A 21,081-nucleotide genomic window follows, 5' to 3' on the forward strand; every position below is an offset into this window, starting at 1 on the left:
CTACGAATAAGGAAGCTATAAGTAATGCAACTATGAATCTCATGGAGAGTTCGATCCTGGCTCAGGATGAACGCTGGCGGCATGCTTAACACATGCAAGTCGAACGGGAAGTGGTGTTTCCAGTGGCGAACGGGTGAGTAACGCGTAAGAACCTGCCCTTGGGAGGGGAACAACAACTGGAAACGGTTGCTAGACACACATGTGATTTTTCAACCAACTTTGGTGCATTGGAGCATGTGCTTGTAGTTCAAATTTGAATTATGCACATAAAATGCCTAGAAAACCCAGTTAATGTATAGAAAAGGCCAAACGAACCCCGAAAAATGCATTCCCATTTCTCGCATGGGACCTAAGCATGCACTAAAGGAGATAGATTTGATTTTTCAACCAATTTGTATGCATCGAAGCATGTGCATGTAGTTTAATTTTGAATTGTGCACGTGAAATGGCTAGAAAACCAGTTCAATATATAAAATGTCCAAACGAACCTTGAATAATTCCAATTCTTTTACGACACACATATAGTTGCATGTTCACTGCAGATAAATGGTCTAGCAATTCAAACAGCGTCCATTGCCGCTGTGACCCCATTTTGTAATTCATATCAAGTAGATCCCACACAGTTTATTATCACCAACCGTGTGAGATGTAGTACAAAATATCTTGGAGCACCGTTGGTGTATAGTACGCCTATGGCTTACGCGATAAGGTGCGTCGGCTACAGTCCACAGCCAGTGTGTCAAGCACACTAGCTCACTCCCCAAAAACTCTCGCCTCTGCATCCCTCGCAATCTCGAAAATATCTACCGCCTGGAAGGTTTTAATGTTTGGTAGCACACGATTAGTATGTGCGGACCGTGTGCGATATCTGTTACTCCCGCTCTGCTTCAGTCCCTTGATTCAAATTTTCAGTAGCCCCGGCATTTTAGTCCCGCCTCTGCATCCCTCGCAATCTCAAAAATATCTGCTCGCCCTTGATCCAAATTTTCAGTAGCCCCGCCTTGTTACTCCCGCCTAGTAAAATTTTTAGTTGCCGCAGTATTTCCTCAAACACAACCTTGCCCCCCCCCTCCACACACCCCAAAACCTCCGCTCACACAGACACACACAACCCTCGAAACCATTGGTAGGTCGCCGCCATCGCCGGCGCCTCCATCCTCAACCTCTACCTGTGTGCCGGGGAGCTCGAGGAGCCAATGGCCAAAAAGAGGTTTATCGCGGCCTTTTCGCCCGACGCCGGCGAGGTGGCCGCCGAGGTGTCCCCGTCGTCCTCCGCGGGCCCGATCCGCCATCGCTGGTCCCCCGATCTGCCCGCCGCCGCGCCCCTACGTCGGTATGAGGACTTCCTCGTCCTCCCTCGGACCCGGCAGCCGACAAAGTCCTACCTCGGGTCCGGCAGCGGCGGTGGGGGACGTGGGTCGCTGAGATTACAGATCGAGAGACCCACACCCACCGGTGGCTCAGTAACTTCCACAGGGCCGAGCTCGCGGCCATGGAGTACGACCGTTGGCAGGTCCGCTACCACGGCGCGGCGGCTAGGCTCAATTTCCCCTTCAGCACACGGCCGGTCGACCTCGTTCCGTCATAGCCAGGGATGGTGAGCTCGGCTATGGCGCGGGAGGACCGCGAGGCGTGGGAGCGCCTCGAGGCCGAGGCCACCGATGAGGCCTACATGCAAGAGCTCCGCCGGCAGCACCCGGAGCTCATGGAGGCGGAGCGGGCGATCTTTGGCAGCGAGGTTATCGCGCTCTCCTTTGATGACAAGGTCGAAGGCGGCGCGGCGGGCGGCGAGGTTATCGCGCTCTCCTCTGATGACAAGATCGAAGGCGGCGGCGACGGCGGCGCAGAGGGCGTCGAGGTGGGCCCCGAGGACGAGGAGATCGACGTCGACGAGTGGAGGAGTGCCTTCCCCAATGACCCCGATGATGGTACTGGCCCAGACCCGGCTCGAGGCACACCGTACATGACGAGGAAGGATTGGCTCGACCTCTACTTCGACCAAAAGTAGTTTAGCTTAGTTTAAATTTATGTTTTATGTTCGGTTATGCAAAAAACTATCTATGTTTATGTTTGAATGCATGCTACTTTTGGTTGAACCTGCTTTGAACTTGATCAAATTGAAGTTTACAACCTTAAGTTTAGGGGATCCACTAGAAAAGGCCAAAATTGCTGGAGTATATATATATATATCCACTAAGGGTTTTAGTCCTTTAACTTTTTAAGGATCGCCTAGAGATGTCCTTATAACTTGTTTATTTCAGTTCTTCACAATGAGATGCTCTATATGTGCAACTATTTGCCGTGCAGTTCAATTTCATCAATAACAGTTTCAACAATACCACTATGAATTACGATATTTGGTTGTTGCTAAGGATATTGCAGTTAACATACCTTTTCGTTTTTCAATTGTTGTTTAGCAACATGCATTGTACTGAATGACTAAATATGCAATCTCAGGCTACATAGCAACAAGGAAGAGTGTTACCTTAATGTTCTGATGATGTATAGATATACATGTAATAAAATCTTATATAATGGGATGGATGGAGTATTGTACAACATCATTTTTCAATTGTTGTTTAGCTTCTAATATTAACTTGGTGCTTTTAGGTACATATATCATTGCCAAAGATCCACACTTCGACCCTTTTTGCGTATGGGGCAATGAGATATTCATGAACCATCATCAAGTGAGGAAACTAATAAAGAATATTAAAATGGGTCAAAAAAAATGTCAATCGAACTATTTGTTTACACTTTATGCAAGACAACAGTGAACTACAGGATGGTAAGTAAGAACCCTGTAGCCTTCTTTTTACTGCCCGTAAGGAGTTGTGTTAGATGACAATATATGAATCTTTTTTCTTTTGCAGTGGATCCTGAAGAAGTTTAATCAAGATTACCTCTCAAACTACATGATTGGCGGCCGACCATCACAAGGGGTTGGACTAGAGTCCTGCATGCCTTCTGCATCCAGGAGAGCACAATAGAGCCATTCCGCTTCGCCTTGTTCAGCAACTGGAATGTCTGTTGCCTCTTTCTTTACCATCTGTAATAGTACAAGTATAGAACCCTGGTACATCATTCTTTATTTGGTGCTTATGTAATTCTTAAACATATGTACATGTGAATCGAATAATGCATTGGTTGTTTGAACCTGATGGATATGAATAAAGCTATAGCCTACTTTCAAGTTTAAATTAGGTACAATTTTAAATAGCAGCAATTAAATTAGGGCGAAATTACGTTGTGCAGGTCATTATGGCACACACGGTTGGTAAAACATAAACGTTTGCGATATACACCATAATCCGAGACGGTTCACAGAGAGGAAACGTGTGCAAGCATGCACACAGTTGCCATTTGCAAAGCGTGTGTGATGTCAGACACTATCACATACGGTGCGAGAAAACTAAATGTTTGTGATTGTCTACCCATCGTACACGTTTATAATCATGAACTGTTTGTGATGTGCCAGGCATCGTAAAACTCCCGTGCCTAGAATCTGCCTGGAAAACTCCTGTGCCTGGAATCTGCCTGGTCTTAAGCAGAACCACAAAACTCCGACTGCAATGGCAATGCGAGCACAAACGAGTAGCAAGGATGAAGCATTTGGGATATTCGAGATATCGGAAACGGTTATATAGGGACAACTATATGCATCAAGGCTCCCTATCCCCGACGGTTTCTGGGTCGTGTGGGAAGGACCCCCCTATCGCCCACACTCACTTGGCGACGGTTCCAAATGCCGTCACGGAAAGGGGTTAAAAACCGTTTGTTTAGGACCGACGCGCACCAGTGTTGATTTGTTGCTAACAACCTAAAGTCGTGGCCAACTGGTTGTGACGATTATTTCCATCTATGGGGAACCTCTCCTACCAAGTGGATTCCATATGCCCTAGCTCAGTTTGAAGGACCGTAGCTATGGCTGGAGCCTGTACTGCAGTGAGCTCCGATAGCGAATAGGGGGCAGTCCTGTCAATTAGACGGGGCTAACAGACGCGAGGCAAAGCCACCAAAGAGGTGGCCCCAACCGCGCCCACGGACTACCCGTCATGGAGCCCTGAGGAAAACAGATCGGGTGTGATGCGTTCGTGAAGATCGGACTACCGCGAGGGCGCCCAACTGGAGCGGGCGAAGCACCTCAGCCTGGGGCGAAGACGCTCACTCGGACCTGACTAGCTCATCTCTCGCGGGGCAAGGCGTGAGAGGGCGTGACGAAATCAACACATAGAGGTGGTCTCGGCGTGACTGCGGCCCATGCGTCATGGACACCCAAAGAAAGATGGTTGGGGTGAGGCGTGTAGGCAAATCGGAGCGTCCTAGGGCGCCGGCCATGTGAGGTCAGCGCCAACGGGACGGCGCGGAGGGCACTCTTGTGCGGCGAGGCTTCTAGGAGGCGGCTACTCTACCATCCTTTATAGGAATAATGTTCCATGTGTAGCACGCATATTTTCCATATTGTATGAGGGTTTCCTGCATATTTATTTACTCCATCCCCGCGCGCGTGAAAATGCAAATTGCATAGGCATCCCATCATTACATTTACTTATTCTCTGTGTCTATGAAGATCTTGTCGTTCAAGCTCGAAAGTGTGCTTCTAGTCCCGAGATCACATGCACATGTGTGGCATAAATGGTAAATTAAAAAAACGAATTCCAAGAATTATGTTTTTTTGCAACAAACATTGATTAGTGTTATGCCCGCATGCAAATTTTCATAATGAAATGACATTTGTTGATGTGTGCAAAAAATGAGCGCCCCAAAAATGCTTTAAAAATTAGTCTTTTGCAGATTGATTTGTTTTTGTGCGTAGACTTCCACAAACATTACTCCACCATAAAATTTTGCACGCACATAAAACATTGTTCAATGTTTACCTAAGAAAAAACAATTTTTTAATATTTTATTATTCTTCTGGGTGCATGTGCACCCGGTAGCAGAAACTCCATATCCTGTCTTTTCTATTTGTTTTCTTGTTTACTTGTATTACTCGTTGCCTACAAGCTGATTCTCTAGCTCTATGCATCTGTTGTTCATGGCTTTATCAAATTTAAAGCCCAGTGTAGTGCCTTCGATATTTAGGCTTCGATATTTAGGCTACACTATAACACAAGGATGCATATGCATCTTCACCAATGACGCACGCACAACAATATAAACATGAAGTAGTAATTAATGGTTGATCTTTGTTTTCTCACGCAAAGTAGATAAATCAAGGTCAGAGAGTAGATTCATCGGGAGTTGGAGTGGATCATGTATCACCGCATCCACCGCACCGGCCTTCTCCTCTTGGCAGCTAAATGCGTCTCCCTGATAATAGAAAAAGTAGCATGTCTTGCATATGTTCCAGAACAGTTCCTTGCAAGGCCTAGGCACGGCATCGTCCTCCCTAAGGACCAACCTTAGCAGGTCTCTTCTGCAGGTGTCTATGGGCTTCTGCAACTTCCTCCTAGCCTCTGGTATAGTCAAAGAGCCATCATTGTGAAGCACGAGCAGAGAGACACTGTTGAGTTTACCCTCTTTGTACTCCCTCTGCAACAAAGTAGTCAACAAAACTCTTTTTGTTAGCTATGATGCCACAACTTTTGTTTGGAGTTTGTCAATTGCATCACGAGAATTCAAGACACATTTATCTGAAGCTAAGTAATAAATCAACGCATGCAAATTAAATTTTAGAATAACTTGTGCAAGATACCTCGTAGGTTTGGACGTCATTGAGAAGACGACCGCAAGTGCTCGTCAGCCTAAACAACTCACTGTACTCAGGATCTATGACCATAGACTCCGTAATCTTTGGTCCAACAAAGTACAACGCCGGAAGCACAATTGGGCCCAACGCAAATGTCACAACTGCATTTTCTATGTACTCATCTAGAGTTGGAACGTATCCGCCCGTTCTCCATTCCACCTCAGTCATCATATTCCTTAGCAATTCTTGCCACTATAGAAAGCAACTGGGAGATCATCAGTATTCGTAACAACAACATATTCTTCCATGAACACGAGACTGGGCATGATTAGACTAACAATTTCTACTAGGTGTCCCGTGACATCGCGACCTTGCACTGTGGAAGCCTTTGATCCAAGCTCGTTTACCGAGCTATAAATTGCAGAGAACACGATCTCGACTTGTTCAGAGTAGTACTCAGTTTCCTCTTGGTGCTCCCACCTGTGACAAACTAGGATAACCATAAGAAACCCGACTTTGTTTTGGGAGAAAAATAACCGACGTAAATATTGTTACATCTCGACTAATGCAGTGAGGTTCTCCAATTCGTCTTTTGATCCCCCAACGTCAAAGAAGTCATCAACAACCGTTGTGAGCGCGCCATTCTTGGCCCATAGGATGCGAGCATCAGATAGCTCCGGAGGGAACATGGTGCTGGCAGCTGACAGGTAGAAATATGCCAACTTCTGTCTTGCGAAAGGTAGCCGGTTCAGCCTGCTCTCTCTCACCCAACTGTCATGAAAATAAAAATGTCTTAATAAGAAAATTTGTCGGTACATAGGAGAACATTAATTTCAATCAGAAGTACCTCTCGAGATGCTGATATTCTTGTTGGTAAATAGATTGACTTGTATTGAAATCCATGACACCCAAAGCTAGAAGATCTTGATTTGTCTGCCAAGTCCTGCTTAAGAAATGCGATGATATGGTAGTGTTTGTGTGTACATAGCACTTGATTTGCGAAAAAAAAGAATAAAACCATACAATTGTAGGATGGGATGCTCGATTATGTCAAATTGTTCGATGTTCCTCTTATGCTCCAGACGATCCAACATGGTGTAGAAGGGGCTATCAAGAACATGTTCTACCTAAGAACACAAAGGCACATATTAGCAACGAGCATACAAGAAAATTTAATCTCCAATGGAGCTAGGAAAATTAATTCCTAGAACGAATTAATCATAGACAAGATCTTACAGAAATATAAATCTAGTATACAGCAAAAATGTTCATTCTTTAGGGAAAGGAGTGGCTGAACCCAGCTCGGTGCACCCACGCAAGAAAACATAATAAAACATTTTAAAAAATTCTGAAACTTTGTAGGAATGATCATCAACAAATGTTATGGGCACTTGCAAAGTTTGATGGTAAAATAACATTCGAGGAGCTCTGTTCAAAAAATACAAAATTACAAAATCTGCTCAAACAGTGTACTTACGTTTTGAGTAAATTTCAGTGATTTTGCCTTTTCTGTACATAGCTCCTCGAATGTTTTTTGACCACCAAACTTTGCAAGTGGCCATAACATTTGTTGATCGTCATTCCTACAAAGTTTCAGAATTTTTTGAAATATTTTGCTATGTTTTTTTTGCGTGGGTGCACCGAGCTGGGGTGTAGAAAAACCACTCTCCATTCTTTAAGTCTATCTATAGAAGTTCAGTAGGTGCATGCATGCACATAGTTTTTTGGATGAAGTATATATATACCTCTCTTAGGAGTGGGGTTCTTTGTGCCTCACTAGATTTCAGTTGTTGCCTCAGTAGGTGACCTGACCAGTATCCTATAATATCCAGAATCAACTCATCGTCTGAAGTACTAACTTGTGAAGCCTTGTATAGTTCCAACAAAGATCTCGTGTCACTCAGATCGGTGGAGATATGTGACAGGCCATCTACATGCGCACGTTATAATTTCAGGTGGATAATCAGCGTGAGAAAGGTACACAGCCTGTATTAAGTAAGAATTAAAACAAATAATATACTTTAAGCAAATTAACAACCAATTTTGTTTCCAAAACTAGAAAAGGTATACCAGCTGATACATTGTACCCATTCATCCGTAAGATGCGGAACGCCATGGCACATGTCTCCACATCTAGCATGATCTCATCTCTTTGTAACCAATAACTGTAAAATTTGCTCTTGTCAGGACACACATGATACTTATAACCACAGTAAAAAGATGTTAGTGTTTACGCCTAAGTTGTCTTAGATTTTTCTTATGTCTAAGTCGATGGTGCTTGTCTCTCACTGCGGAAATATCAGACGGCTCAAACATCAACTTAGACATACAAATCCTAAACAACTAAGATTTATCGAAACCAAACACAATAACCAAATAAACGATCTCTAAACCCTACCTAGTAGTGTGTGTACGGTGTACCTGTATGTAAAATCCAGGATACTCTTGATCTCACTGGCAAAATGCCGAGATATACCGATCTTTTGGAGCACATCCACCATGGAAAGTTGGCGATGTAGACTTTCCTGACACGTCGGCACTTCTTCAGGTTTGTGGAGCTGCTTCTTTGTTTGAGTCTCTCTAGCCTTCTTCTCGACCTTGCAATTTAATGATCCTAACTGAAAAGTACATATGCAAGAAGAAGTACTAAAGTTGTACTAAGTCTGTGTTAATTAATATAGATTGGAGGGAGTACTTGTTTTCATTTATAATAAAAATAAAAATGGAACCAGAGTCGCCACGTACCAGATTTGGCATGCTCGCAACATTTCCTCCAACTTGTGGCTTGTTCTTGGCCACTGCTATAATAAAGAATGTCACCAAACCGATTGAAGACTGTTAGTTAGTTAAGAGTTTTGCTACACCTACGTAATTGGTCTTACATAGCATAAAGGAGGGACGAGGTGGCAGCTTTTAATTTGATATTAGTGGGGGAAAGAGGGATTTTCGTAGGTCACCTAATACCTCTTGGTAGGTCTAGCATTTTTGGTTAGTTATAATTAGCAATGCGGCACAACTAATTTGTTTCTCTCCGACGATAAAAGCTAGGCACAAGATTTTGCTTTGCATAAAACAAAGAAGATGCAAGCACGGCAGGCTACCTCTAGCGACGGCAGGCCGGGGAGCTCTGGTCGATCGCATCGGCAGCACCCCGCATAGGAGGCCGCCGCGGGACGAGCAGCGAGCGGTCGGCAGCGTCAGAGAAGAACTGCCCGGCGGCGGATTCACCATCATTGCCGCCGCCACACGATTGGTCGATGTGCAGAAGAACTAACCGAGTGTGTGGTCGAGTGAAAGACTCGGAGTTCAGTTTATATAGAACGTCGCCAGACCTTCCTATCTGTGTTGCGGCCGGATATTTTATTCTATACGAGGTGAGTCTGCATTGTCCCTCTGTTCCACTCACGGGTCTTGTGGACGAGGTGAGTCGCACATTTTTCACTCGCGAATCCTGAGGTTGGTTCAGTTCTTCAAAAAGTGGGCATGCGTCGTGAGCCACCCGTGAACATATCTTCCTCTGGTCCATGAGAGTAGGCCTAATATGGGCACGTCCAACGAAGGCTGCGTCAAGCTATATACGAACATACCTCTTCCACATAGGCACATGTGGTGCTGAAGCTACCGTCCAAAACAAACACTCTCACCTCACGCTCATACTCAGAGTGAATCGTAAAAAACCACCACATTTAGGGTATCGTTTGCAGAAAACCATCTAGTCCCTAATTTTGTGCAAAAATCATTGCGTTTCTAGTAAACTTTTTGCAAATTGCACTGATCAGGTGATTTAGCCCATGTAATCACTTTCTGACACGTGGGACCAGACTATAAGGAGCTGTCTTGGCAAAAACTTTACATACACATCCCTGGATCTAAAAACAAAAAGCAATCAACCCCTACGGTGGAGTTCGTCCTCGCCGGAGTTCGGAGTAGTTCGGCGGCGCGCAGGAGCTCGTCCTCGCCGGAGCTCAGAGTAGTTCGGCGGCGCATCCCGGTCGCAGGTCCCCGCGGTCGCCTCGTCCGCGAGCTGGTCGGCACATCCGCGACACAGCGCCACGGCCTCGTGCTCAGCATGCCCGCAACACAGCTGCTCGGCGTGCCTGCGGCTGCAGCAGCAACCGCGGGGAGCAGCGGCGAGCAGCAGCCACATCGGCGGGAAGGTGCGGTGCCGAGCAGCAGCACGCAGCGGCGCACGGGGCCGTGAGCTTGAGGCTAGGGCGAGCTGCCGGCCAACTGTGATGGCCGGGGAGGAGGGAGGCCGGCGCCGTCCTGCCGGAGGCCGCCTCGCGGTGGCCAGCCACTACCTCAGAGGAGGAAGGCGACGGGGGTGGGAGGGGGGCTGATTGCTTTTTCATTTTTTGAATAAGGGTGTCTTTGTGAAATCCGGGGAGGTGTATGTCAAATTTTTATCAAATCATCTCCTTATAATCCGGTCCCACTTGTCAGAAAGTGATCAATCAGGCTAAATCAATCTACAAAAAGTTTATTAGAAACGCGATGATTTTTACACAAAATTAGGGACTATGTAGTTTTCTGCAAACGATGCCTCAAATATGATGCTTTTTTGCAATTCACTCTCGTACTCAGATTCCTTAGGCAGAGGCCGGCCCGTCCGATCAGAGTAGATTCCGGTAGGCCGGTGCGGAGGCAGAAATGGACCAGGGTAGCCTGACCAGCTTGTCCACCAAGTAAGCTGCCACGTCGTTCCAACAAACGGTTCGAGTTAATCACTTCGGCGAAATAAAAAAATCAAAGGCATTTATGGCGGTTGATAAATGATGGGGGTCATTGTCTTCTCTTATGTACAGTGGTTGGCAAAAACAGAATTGGAGGCTGATGGAGAACCACGACTCCCTTTGCTCTATTGTGCTTAGAGCAAAAGATATTATCCAAGGGAAAATTTATTGCAAGCAAAACGGAAGAGTGGAACATCGTTTACTTGGCATTGCCATGTAACTATTATTGACCCACTCGTGCTGCTTCAGGGAAAACCTTGGGATCTGGTATTCCAGATCGGACGATGGCGACACTGCGGTGTCGTTTCTCTTTTGGGAGCATCATTTGTGGAGCAGCGCTGGAAGACAGAGGCAGGAGGTAGAGCGGCTTCGTCTTGCACGGAGCTTCGGTGGAGATGTCAAGTCATGCCTGGGCGACAGGTGCTACGTTGTGTCATGTATGTTCGGCAGGTGCTACGTACAACATATTTTCCAGAGACTTCAAGCTGTGTCGGCTGGTGGTACTTGGCGACATGGTGCTGCGGTGTACTGGTGGCGACCGCGACGTGCTCAGCAGTTTGCGCGCAAGGTGGTGGTGTCGTTGGACGCCGTGGTGGTGTCGGCGGATGGCCGGACTGGTAAGGATGATGCATATCTCTTTCCTGAAGATGTGTCAGTGGTTCGATGATGATGGCGGCTTTTAAAACATGTGCATGTGTGTACGCTTTAGGTTTGCTGCACCAGTTGTAGGTTCCGATACCTTATGTGGATGTATCGGCGACGGCACCTATTTTAGATGTGAAGAGTAAGGGCATATACGACGGAGGCATCACCCTGATACTAAAGTAATGAAGCCACCATTTTGAAAAAATTCTGACCAACAGAGGCCACACTATGTAGCGGACCCACTGTCCTTCACATGCATAGCATTCTTCTTCTGCTCTCTCTATCCCTTTCTTTGTATGCATCAGCGCAGCATGCCTTGCTTTTCACGCCCGAAGAGGCTGGCTCTTCTGCAGGCTACACTCGCTACTCCGAGGCTATATCTTTTAGTCCGAACCTAGTTCCGGTCCTACGTGTACCAGTGGCGTAGCAGGTTGAGGCTACCCATTAGCCATGCCCTAAAAGCACTCCACATTATCATGTTTGTTGGTGTGTATGTTGGCTTCAAGTGGCTTGATGTATATTCTTGTCAGACATTTGTTGAATAATTAATAAAGATGGGTGTACCATCGATTGATGCAGAGACCGAGGGGTTTAACCTCCTTTTCCAAAAAAAAATCTAGCGAGTAGGTGATGGAACTCATATTGATATTTGGTCACCGTCTCATCCTTGTTTTCGTGTGCTTACACCAAAAGAAGATAATTTGATGCAGAAAGTAAATGACTTGAAAGGGCATCTTCAACAGTAACCTATAAATTTTCTCACGCATCCATTCGCGGACAGGCTGATGTGGGAGTCGGCCATCCAAGCCTGTCCGCAAATGTCCGCCTTGTCTTTTCTAACTCCGTCAAATATCTATGATAATCCATGGATTAGTAGCTTCCGCCAACACATGAAAAAGGGCTTCGGCCAAAACACGCCTGACTTATTTTGATAATACATGGATTATCAGTAGCTTTGTTCACTTGAAGGAAAAAATGAACGGCACTTTGGCGCAAGCCAGCAAGTGTTGGCGGAAGCTTTGTTCACTTAAAGGAAAAAAATGAAACACACTTGGCGGAAGCCAGCAAGTGTTGGCGGAAGAGGATGTGTATCACGTACTAGCACAGTAATCACACAGTAATCCAAGTGATTGTTGGCGGAAGCCTTTAACAAATGTTGGCGGAAGCATTACTAATACATGGATTAGTAGTTGAACAAAATAAAATAGTGACTTCCGCCAAACATGTTAGGTGGTTTTGAAACCTTCCGCGCTCCGGAGAGAGAAGGGTATGTGGTGGCTTTTGATTGACCAGACACGGATGTCCGGACTCCCCAAAAGCTCCCCCACGATTTACGGCAGAAAACACGTCCGGATGGCTTCCGCAGTTTGGATAGCGCGGTCCGGACGTATGCGGACAGTTTATGGCCGCCTTGGAGATGCCCTAAACCAGCTTCGGGTGAGTGGGATGAAGATCTTGTTCGAGATATATTTTGGTTATTGTCAATCCCTCTAGCGGATGACTGTGAAGATTTTGTGGCATGACATAACTTGAAGACAAGCATACTTTATATTAAAATCAGCGTGCTATGGGAGTGGTCTCACAAGTTTAGACAAAGTTTTGTTTATCCACGTGATATGGTTGGATCCATAAGCCACGAGGTTTGGGCAGACATATGGAAAGAAAAGGTATCTTCGAAGGTAAAATGAAAACAATTGGCGAGAATTCTAGCAAAAAGGCATGTATGTGATTTGGGACCGTGTCAATTGTGTCCTTTGAGGATTCGAACCATATGTTTTTTTGCTTGCACAAGAGCTAAGCAAATTTGGAAAGAGCTAGGACTGAAAGATGAATCGGAGAAGGATTTATGTACAAACCAAGATGGGGCCGTTGTACTAGAGTAGTTGTTTAAGAACGTCCATATATCGCCCTTGTCCCCGAAGGTTAGTATTTGCGAGCTAGTTTTCATATGATGGGAGTGACGCCAACTAACACATGGCGAAAAGGTGCAACCTATTATGCAGCTTGTAATGTCCATTAGTGCGCTTGTTGTTAATTATGTGAGGTGTATGAAAAAAATTGTTGCTAAGCCGAGGGTGGGATGGAAGAAACCACCTGAAGGTATCTATATGGTGAATATAGATACATCCTAATCATGAAAGGTATGAAGCTACATCAGATGTGGTGATCAGGAAGTCGCCAGGAGGTTTCATTGTAGCTAGAAGCTTCAAGCTTAATGCAGTAATGGATGGCCTTATGGTCAAAGCTTATGCAACCCATGATGGTATCTGGTTTGCTCAACATATGGGTCTATCCAAAGTAATTATTCAAGGTGATGATTAGCAAGTTATGGCAACTCTTTGTGACGGAGGGCTCTCAGTTACATCTAGCTTGGCTATTTTCCATGAGTGCATGCTCCAAGCCAGTGTATTTGATGACGCATTGTATTCGATGAACCCTAACTTTCTTATGAACTCTATCATAAACAATGTAACTTCGGTTGAGAATGAATATATGAGCCCCAGCACCACCTCCCCCCCCCCCTCCCGGCAAAAAACACACACATCACTCTCCAAGGAACAGAGGTGGCAGCTAACATTTTTGCTCCAAAGAATCAAAGAGGCACGGTCCCTTCGCCATGTGCACCAACCCCCTTTACCCATATTACCCAAGTTTTTTATTAGACAATCTCGCAAAGATTTAGCCGCCATAATGTTTACAAAATAAACAAAGATCACCATGTTGACCTAATCAAACATGATGGTCAACTTCTAAATGTAAAGCATGTTTCGCTAGATTTTGAGCCTCGAAATTCAAGCTCCTCAACTCATGAACGAAATTACATGAAATAAAAACATTATAATGCTCTATGATTATATCCGGTGTAATCATAGAGGCTACGTTTTTTAGTGCTGAAACATTTTATTAACTCAAAATATTTTGAGGAATACAAATAATGTTTGGCCTATCCAGCAGCCACAAATGACGTCCAAAACCTAATGTGGTAGCCGCCTTTGCCAGATTATGAGCTTCTACATTCAAGCTTCTACTTTCATACACAAATTCTACCGAACCCACACTCTTCATCTTCCCATTTATTTCATGTATAATTGATTTTGACGTACCAAGGTAACCCCCCTACAAGTTCTTTACCGTTCTGTGGCAGTCGGTCACAATAATAACATTGTTGCACATTAGGTCCATTGCCCGGGATAGAGCTTCACTGCTTGCCTTCGCTTCAAGGATCTCCAGCGAAATCAGATCCAAGGAATCAAGAAAACAACATGTTTCATCATAGAGGTTGCGTTTTGTTTGAGACAATCTCGCGAAGCTTTTTATTAACTCATCACAATGTTTACAGGGATGAAAGTAAGATCACCCAAATTGCCTAACCAAACATGACGGGCAGCCCCAAGTGAGAGAGCATGCTTGGCTAAATTGTGAGCCTCGGTATTCGAACTCCTAAATTCATGACTAATCTAAAAGGCTGCATATACTCGGGACCTCCTATATGGCGACCTGGGAAACCAGTTAAGTGCTCACCCCCTCCCCCCGCGCGCCCTAATGAGCCGGCCCATGTGCGGGACGGGAAGCCCCTCGATTTTTTCTTTTTTTCATTTTTCTTTTCTCTTTTGTAAGTTTAAAAAGAATCAGGATTTCAAAAAAGTTGTGAATTGTGCAAAAAATGTTCGTGCATTCAATAAATTCTCATGATTTGAAAAATATTGAGGAAATGATAAATGCTCATGCATTCAAAAACTGTTTGTAATTTCAAAAAAATGTCCGTCTATTAAAAAATTCGCAATTTTAAAAAATTCATGAATTGTTAGAAAGTTTCATGATTTTTTATAAATTTTTCAAAATACTCAAAAAATGTTCGCAAAATTCAAAAAGTGTTTGCTGATTCAAAAAATATTCATGAACTCAGATAATGTTTGTCAGAAACAATAATTTTTTCTGAATTTTAAAAATTGTTCCCGAATCTTATAAATTGTTCTCTGATTCAAGAAAAATATCCCCGAGTTCCAAAAAATGTAGTAGTACGCACTAATTAGGAGTGGCCGTATTAGCCCCCGTTTTTACCCGAATGCCAACCCCTTCGAGCCGTAGCAGCAGTACGGCCCAACGAACTTGGGTTGGTACCGTGTGCATCGCAGTTCGGGCCTGCCAGGGGGTTATACGGCCCAGTCCCATCTCGCACAAGGCCTTGGCTCGACACGGTGAGACTCCCTGCCCTGCCCTATCGCCGCCGCCGGCCGCCATTGCCAGTAAACTTTCAACCGGTGACTCCCACCGCCCCCAAAGTAGGCCAAAACCTACTCGCCCTACCGCACCATCCCCAAACCCTACTGCCACCCGGCCCCCCTTCACCGCCGCCGCAGCAGCACGGGGACCTCGCCGCGGGCGCCATGTGAGTGCCCGCCTTTTCGCGATAGCTGCTCAGCCGGCCGAACTGCTCTGCGTCGTCTCGCTGCTGTGTTACCCCTTGGCGTTTGATTTGACATGGCTAGTGCCTCGCAGGTCGTCGCGGCTGTGCGTGAAGAATCTGCCCAAGGGCGCCGACGAGAAGCGGCTGCGGGAGGTGTTCTCGCGGAAGGGCGAGGTGACCGACGCCAAAGTCATCCGAACAAAGTAAGCGCCTCGGTTGGGCTCCTCTTGCTGCTTATGTGCCAATTTATAACCATATTATGTGTTTAGAATCGAACGATTAGATTTGTATTCCCTTTTACGGAGCACATGATATTCCTCCGGAAGCATAAGATGAGCTGATGAAAAGTTAGTAGGGAAAATGGTAGCTTCAATTGGACAAGAGAGTTAACATCTCACTTCTGTATCCTTGTTTCCTGCATCTTCAAACCTGGCCCGGCATCCATTGCACCTCATCACTCTGTAATGGGCAGGCACACAGTAGCGGAGCTATAGATGGAAAGCTGGGCGGGCTGGCCTATAGGAAAGCCAAATTATTTTTCTCATATGGCTCAATCTACTCCAACACCTCACTGATTTCAAACTGGACAGGGCGGGCCATGGCACAGTTTTACTTGCACATAGCTCCGCCCCTGCAGGCACAGTGAAACCTGACTTGAACCACACCATATGTGGCTGTCTGTTTGGAGTAAAGAAATTGCATTTGTAGCTTGAAAACTATATGTAAATTGATTCGTTTTGCGTGTTTATAGGGATGGAAAGAGCAGGCATCTTGCATTTATTGGTTTCAGAACCAATGAAGAGGCAGCGGAGGCCCTCAACTATTTCAACAATACATACATTGACACTTCTAAGATCACCTGTGAGGTACTTTACTTTCTAAATAAATGGGATTCAGCTTCCTTTTCTCTTTTGTATACGTATTGGATGCACTGCTGTAGCTTGTAGGCGATTGAATGATACTCTGGTGGGTTGAGATGGGGGTGAGTAAACATGTCTTATAAATAATCTGGTGTCTGACAGATTGCACGGAAGATTGGTGATCCTGATGCTCCTCGCCCTTGGAGTCGCCATTCTTTAAAGAAGCCAGAATATAATGCTAAAGACAAGACTAACAGTGGCGATGTTAATGCACCGCTGAAGAGTTCCAAGAGCCAAGGAAAGTCTGCTGATGTGGGAGCTTCTAAAGGCACTATAGCTAATGATCCCAAGTTCCAAGAGTTTCTTCAAGTTATGCAACCCCGATCTAAAGCAAAGATGTGGGCAAATGATACAACAGGTACCCTTGATGATGATGCCAAAGATAGCACGGTAGCTACTGGATCCAAGAAGTCGCAGAAGAGTGAAAATGATTCATCGTCTGAAAATGATTCATCTTCTGACGATGATTTTGAGGAGAAAATAACAAATGATCTGCCCCCACAAGATGCTTCAGAGAAGCTGCAAACTGAAAGTAAACGAGACAACAGTATGACAGATATAGACTTCTTCAAGAGTAAAATTAGAAAAGATTGGTCCGATTCCGAATCTGATGATGAAGATTCTGGTGATCAGTTGGGCAACAACACTGATGATGAAGAACCATCTGATGAATTGCTTGACGCAAATGAAAAGGGTCAGATGGTGGATCAAAAGGGTAATCTAAACCAGAAAAATCATGAAGATAAGAAAGCGCCCATGGAAGGTAGTGACATGCAAGAGGTTGAAGATTCTGACAACCAAGACGGTGAACATATTGATAGCCAACAAAAAGATGAAAATCATGCCAATCAAGAAACAGAAGATGTGGAAGCCGCTTCAACTACTGATGAAAAGAAGCTGGCACTGGAGACTGGCCGTTTATATATCTGCAACCTTCCATATGCAACTACGTATGCTTTTTACTTGGTGTCATTACTTCAGATCAGCATTTATGTGTATATTCAAGACTTTAGCTGTTTGCCTTTTCTTACAAGGATATTGTTGCTTGTGGTTTCAGTGAAGAGGATCTGGTTCAGCTATGCAGCCAGTATGGCGATGTTGAACAGGCACATATTGTCGTCGATAAAACCACTAAGCTCTCAACAGGCAGAGGTTACGTGCTTTTTAGCCTTCCAGACTCAGCAGTCAGGTAAATATTTGGCTAGCAGCTTTGTTATCCCTGATGCAGAAGGATAGTTTTTTTTGTCAGTTCAGCTTACAGGAGATTGTTTAATCCGACACTGTACAGACTTACTTTCCTCCATGCATATTTGCATGATGCATGACAGCTTCATATGTGGTTTGCAGGGCACTTGATGAATTAGACAACTTAAGTTTTCAAGGGCGACTGCTACGTGTTAAGGCTGCTAAACCACTTAATAATAAGACATTTGAGTAAGAAAAGAAGTTCATTTTGTGCTATTTCCTTTCTTTGGTTGGCTGTGCAAATAATGTGGTATTCATTTACTCTTAAATTGTCAAGGTCTAGTCATTTTGCTGTTGACGAGAAAATGAATCTCAAGGAGAGAAGGTTGGAACAAAAGAAAACATCTGAAATTGGCGGGGATACAAGAGCATGGAACAGCTTTTATATGCGTCAAGATACTGTATGGTTATCTTCTAGCCTTGACATTGAGTACTGGTTTTTGTTTGTGTCAACTCAACATGCTGTTTATGTTTTTGTTGAGACAATTGTCATTTATGTACTTTTGTTGAAAAAATATTGTTGCAAATCACATGATATTGTTGTCAAACATTTCCTCGCTGTTCCTTTTTGAACAATCCTCTTATCTTTCATGTCAACTGATTGAAGCAATTGCGTTTGTATTTAGGTCGTTGAAAACATAGCAAGGAAGAATGGTATAAGTAAGAGTGAATTACTTCATAGGGAAGCGGATGACCTTGCTGTTCGTATTGCTCTTGGTGAGACACATGTCATTGCGGAGACCAAAAAATATCTATCTAGGTCTGGAATTAATGTTGCTGCCTTGGAAGAACATACTTCCAAAAGAAATGAGAAGTTGAAACGAAGCAACCATGTGATATTGGTAAAAAACTTGCCATATAGTTCTTCTGAAGAAGATCTCGCTGCGATGTTTCAGAAACATGGAAGTTTAGATAAAATCGTTCTCCCACCGACGAGAGTATTTGCCTTGGTATGTTCTACATTTTACTTGTGTTGTTCCACTGTTTGTTGTCATGCTGGTTGTGATATTGCCTTTTGGAACTTTTTATGGGTGTATATCATTCGCTCTTAGGATTGTGAGTTTGCTTTGCCACCTGAGCTGATAATGCCCCTCTTCACTTCTTGTATTGTTCTGAGTTATTTCTTTTGGTGTCTCAGGTAGTCTTCGTTGAAGCAACTGAGGCTCGTCATGCTTTCAAAAAATTGCTATACACACGATACAAGTAAGTTTCTGCAGTGGTGCTAGTTAATTCATTGTTAATTAAATATATTCCAGCTCATAAAGTTTGCATGTGTATTAGTTACTTAATTGGGTTCGGGTTCAATAATGTAATTTTCTTTGTTCAAGTAAAGTAATACAACGAATGGTATATCTGGCGTTCAATTAGGAAGATTCTCTTTAGTTTGTATATTCTTAAAAACTCGTATAGATACCAGAGGTTGTAATTCTGCTAATGGAGATATTTTAAGCCACTCTGCATCCTTTCATTTTAGTGTTGTTTAGTTTTGTTTACCCATCGTATCTTCTGAAATTCCTGTCAATTTTTATAGCGATAGCTCCTAGCTTTGTTTATAGAAATCTACACTTCTGTATTTCATAATAATCTTGCTTTTGGATTGTAGGGATACTCCACTGTATTTGGAATGGGCACCTGACAATATTTTATCTCCTACCTCAACAACCGTGGAAGAAGACGAAACAAATACAGCTGGTGAGAGGATTATTACAAAAGCTATTGTAGATCAAACAAAGGAAGGAGTTAGTGCTGAAGAGATTGATCCTGATAGAGTGGAGGTTTGCAGCTTTCTCTAACTCTTGTTTTCTTGTTTGTTATGACTCATGAGGAGCATTTGTTATACTTGGCCTTCTCTATTGTACATATCATGAACAGAACAGTTATGTATTTTCTTTTGGTTACCCGATTATACTTGGGCTATTACAATCTTAGTAATGTACCATTATTCATTGCAGTCCCGATCTGTATTCGTCAAGAATTTGAATTTCAAGACTACAGATGAATCGTTAAAGCAGCATTTCAGTACAAAATTGAAGACCGGGAGCCTTAAAAGTGCAACGGTATGGACATGCTTATGAATATCAAATGCATTCTTGGATGTCCCACTATCTTAATTCTTTACCCATCCTTTTTCTGAGTCACTATTTAGGTGAAAAAACATATTAAGAAAGGCAAGAATGTCTCAATGGGATTTGGCTTCGCTGAGTTTGATTCGGTTGAAACTGCAACCAGTGTGTGCAAGGATCTACAGGTATCCTCCATTTGACCTGCCTGTCAGGGTTCTCCTCCCCTCTATTTTTTTGTGTGGTTTACATCATAATGTGCTCATATAGATATGCAGCATGCTAAATGAACTGTGTGTTAATAGGGAACGGTTTTGGATGGGCATGCTCTGATCTTACAACTATGCCATGGGAGAAAGGATGGTCAAACTGCGAAGAAAAATGAGAAGGACAAGAGTTCAACCAAACTACTTGTGCGAAACGTAGCGTTTGAAGCAACTGAAAAGGACCTGAGGCAATTATTTAGTCCATTTGGCCAGGTGAATGTCCTCCTTTTGTTGTCGAAATCTATTTGAAAACCCAGATGAAGACCAAGAACAGTCCCTAGGGATTTGGATTTAATTTCATTGAAAATTGCAATAATAATATCATCATGAAGAAAATTTCAACTCCTCGCAACAAGAAAGTATTTAAACATAATTGGATTTTACTTTTAGATCGACTTAATAAAGAGTCCATTGCTTCTGGGTGGATGACAATGCTATATCCTTCCTGAAACCTAATGAGTTTATGTTGATGAAAACAATTTCAGATCAAAACCCTCAGGCTGCCCATGAAGTTTGGAAGTCACAGAGGTTTCGCGTTTGTCGAATTCGTGACGAAGCAAGAGGCACAGAACGCCCTTCAAGCCCTTGCAAGCACCCATCTCTATGGCCGACATCTGGTACGAACCTCTCTCATTCAAGATCCCACCCCCTATGCTTCATGAACCAACCGCAGTGTATTGACTTTGTTGTTTTCACTTTCAGGTGATTGAGCGAGCCAAAGAGGGAGAGACCCTCGAAGAACTGCGAGCAAGAACCGCCGCTCAGTTTGTGGACGAACAGAGCGGTTTCCAGCGGATGTCCAAGAAGAGGAAACAGACTAGTCTGGTGGACGAAGGCTCTGTTAAGTTTTCAAGGATAGTAGAATGATAATCTCCTGGAGGTAACAGCAGGCAGCAAAATTTTGACCATGTAGTATGATACGATAGCATCACTCATCTAAGGCGTGTCTCTTCTATCTTGTCTTGTATTTTCGGGTTGTCCAAGCTTTTGCTTTTATCTTGTTGTGCTGTGTTTAGTGCTGGAGAAAAGAAAATACAGAAACTTGAATGTGCAAACTAAACTACATCGCGCCCAAAAATGGTATTTAAAAGAAGTCAAAATTACTCAGTTCG

The 21,081-nt window shown here is 44.0% G+C and overlaps 2 protein-coding genes across 5 annotated transcripts; one reads left to right on the forward strand and one right to left on the reverse strand.

The window, feature by feature from the left end:
• Window positions 1-5,158: 5,158 nt before the first annotated feature.
• Window positions 5,159-9,074, reverse strand: LOC109783760 (acyclic sesquiterpene synthase). Of its 4 annotated transcripts, none has more exons than XM_020342358.4 (11): window positions 8,794-9,074; window positions 8,438-8,490; window positions 8,114-8,310; window positions 7,763-7,857; window positions 7,438-7,622; window positions 6,716-6,819; window positions 6,540-6,635; window positions 6,248-6,463; window positions 6,031-6,172; window positions 5,699-5,944; window positions 5,159-5,535 (listed from the first exon to the last, which is right to left on the reverse strand). In XM_020342358.4, the coding sequence occupies exons 1-11, from the start codon at window positions 8,924-8,926 to the stop codon at window positions 5,176-5,178; spliced, it is 1,827 nt and encodes a 608-aa protein (XP_020197947.1). In that variant the 5' UTR covers window positions 8,927-9,074; the 3' UTR covers window positions 5,159-5,175. The 4 variants fall into 4 exon arrangements, with proteins under 4 accessions (XP_020197947.1, XP_020197946.1, XP_020197948.1 ...); XM_020342357.4 differs by having other exon boundaries at window positions 8,438-8,493; XM_020342359.3 differs by having other exon boundaries at window positions 8,114-8,289; window positions 8,438-8,493; window positions 8,794-9,057.
• Window positions 9,075-15,273: 6,199 nt separating this feature from the next.
• On the forward strand, window positions 15,274-21,076 carry LOC109783758 (multiple RNA-binding domain-containing protein 1). Its single transcript, XM_020342355.4, has 15 exons — window positions 15,274-15,460; window positions 15,571-15,681; window positions 16,230-16,344; window positions 16,501-17,348; window positions 17,456-17,587; window positions 17,746-17,832; window positions 17,921-18,044; window positions 18,270-18,593; window positions 18,782-18,846; window positions 19,247-19,418; window positions 19,596-19,700; window positions 19,790-19,891; window positions 20,009-20,182; window positions 20,455-20,586; window positions 20,672-21,076. Coding segments are annotated over exons 1-15 (2,658 nt in total). The 5' UTR covers window positions 15,274-15,458; the 3' UTR covers window positions 20,837-21,076.
• The last annotated feature ends 5 nt before the right edge of the window (window positions 21,077-21,081 follow it).

The sequence above is a fragment of the Aegilops tauschii genome, chromosome 2, assembly GCF_002575655.3.
Source record: "Aegilops tauschii subsp. strangulata cultivar AL8/78 chromosome 2, Aet v6.0, whole genome shotgun sequence".
Taxonomy (NCBI): Eukaryota; Viridiplantae; Streptophyta; class Magnoliopsida; order Poales; family Poaceae; genus Aegilops; species Aegilops tauschii.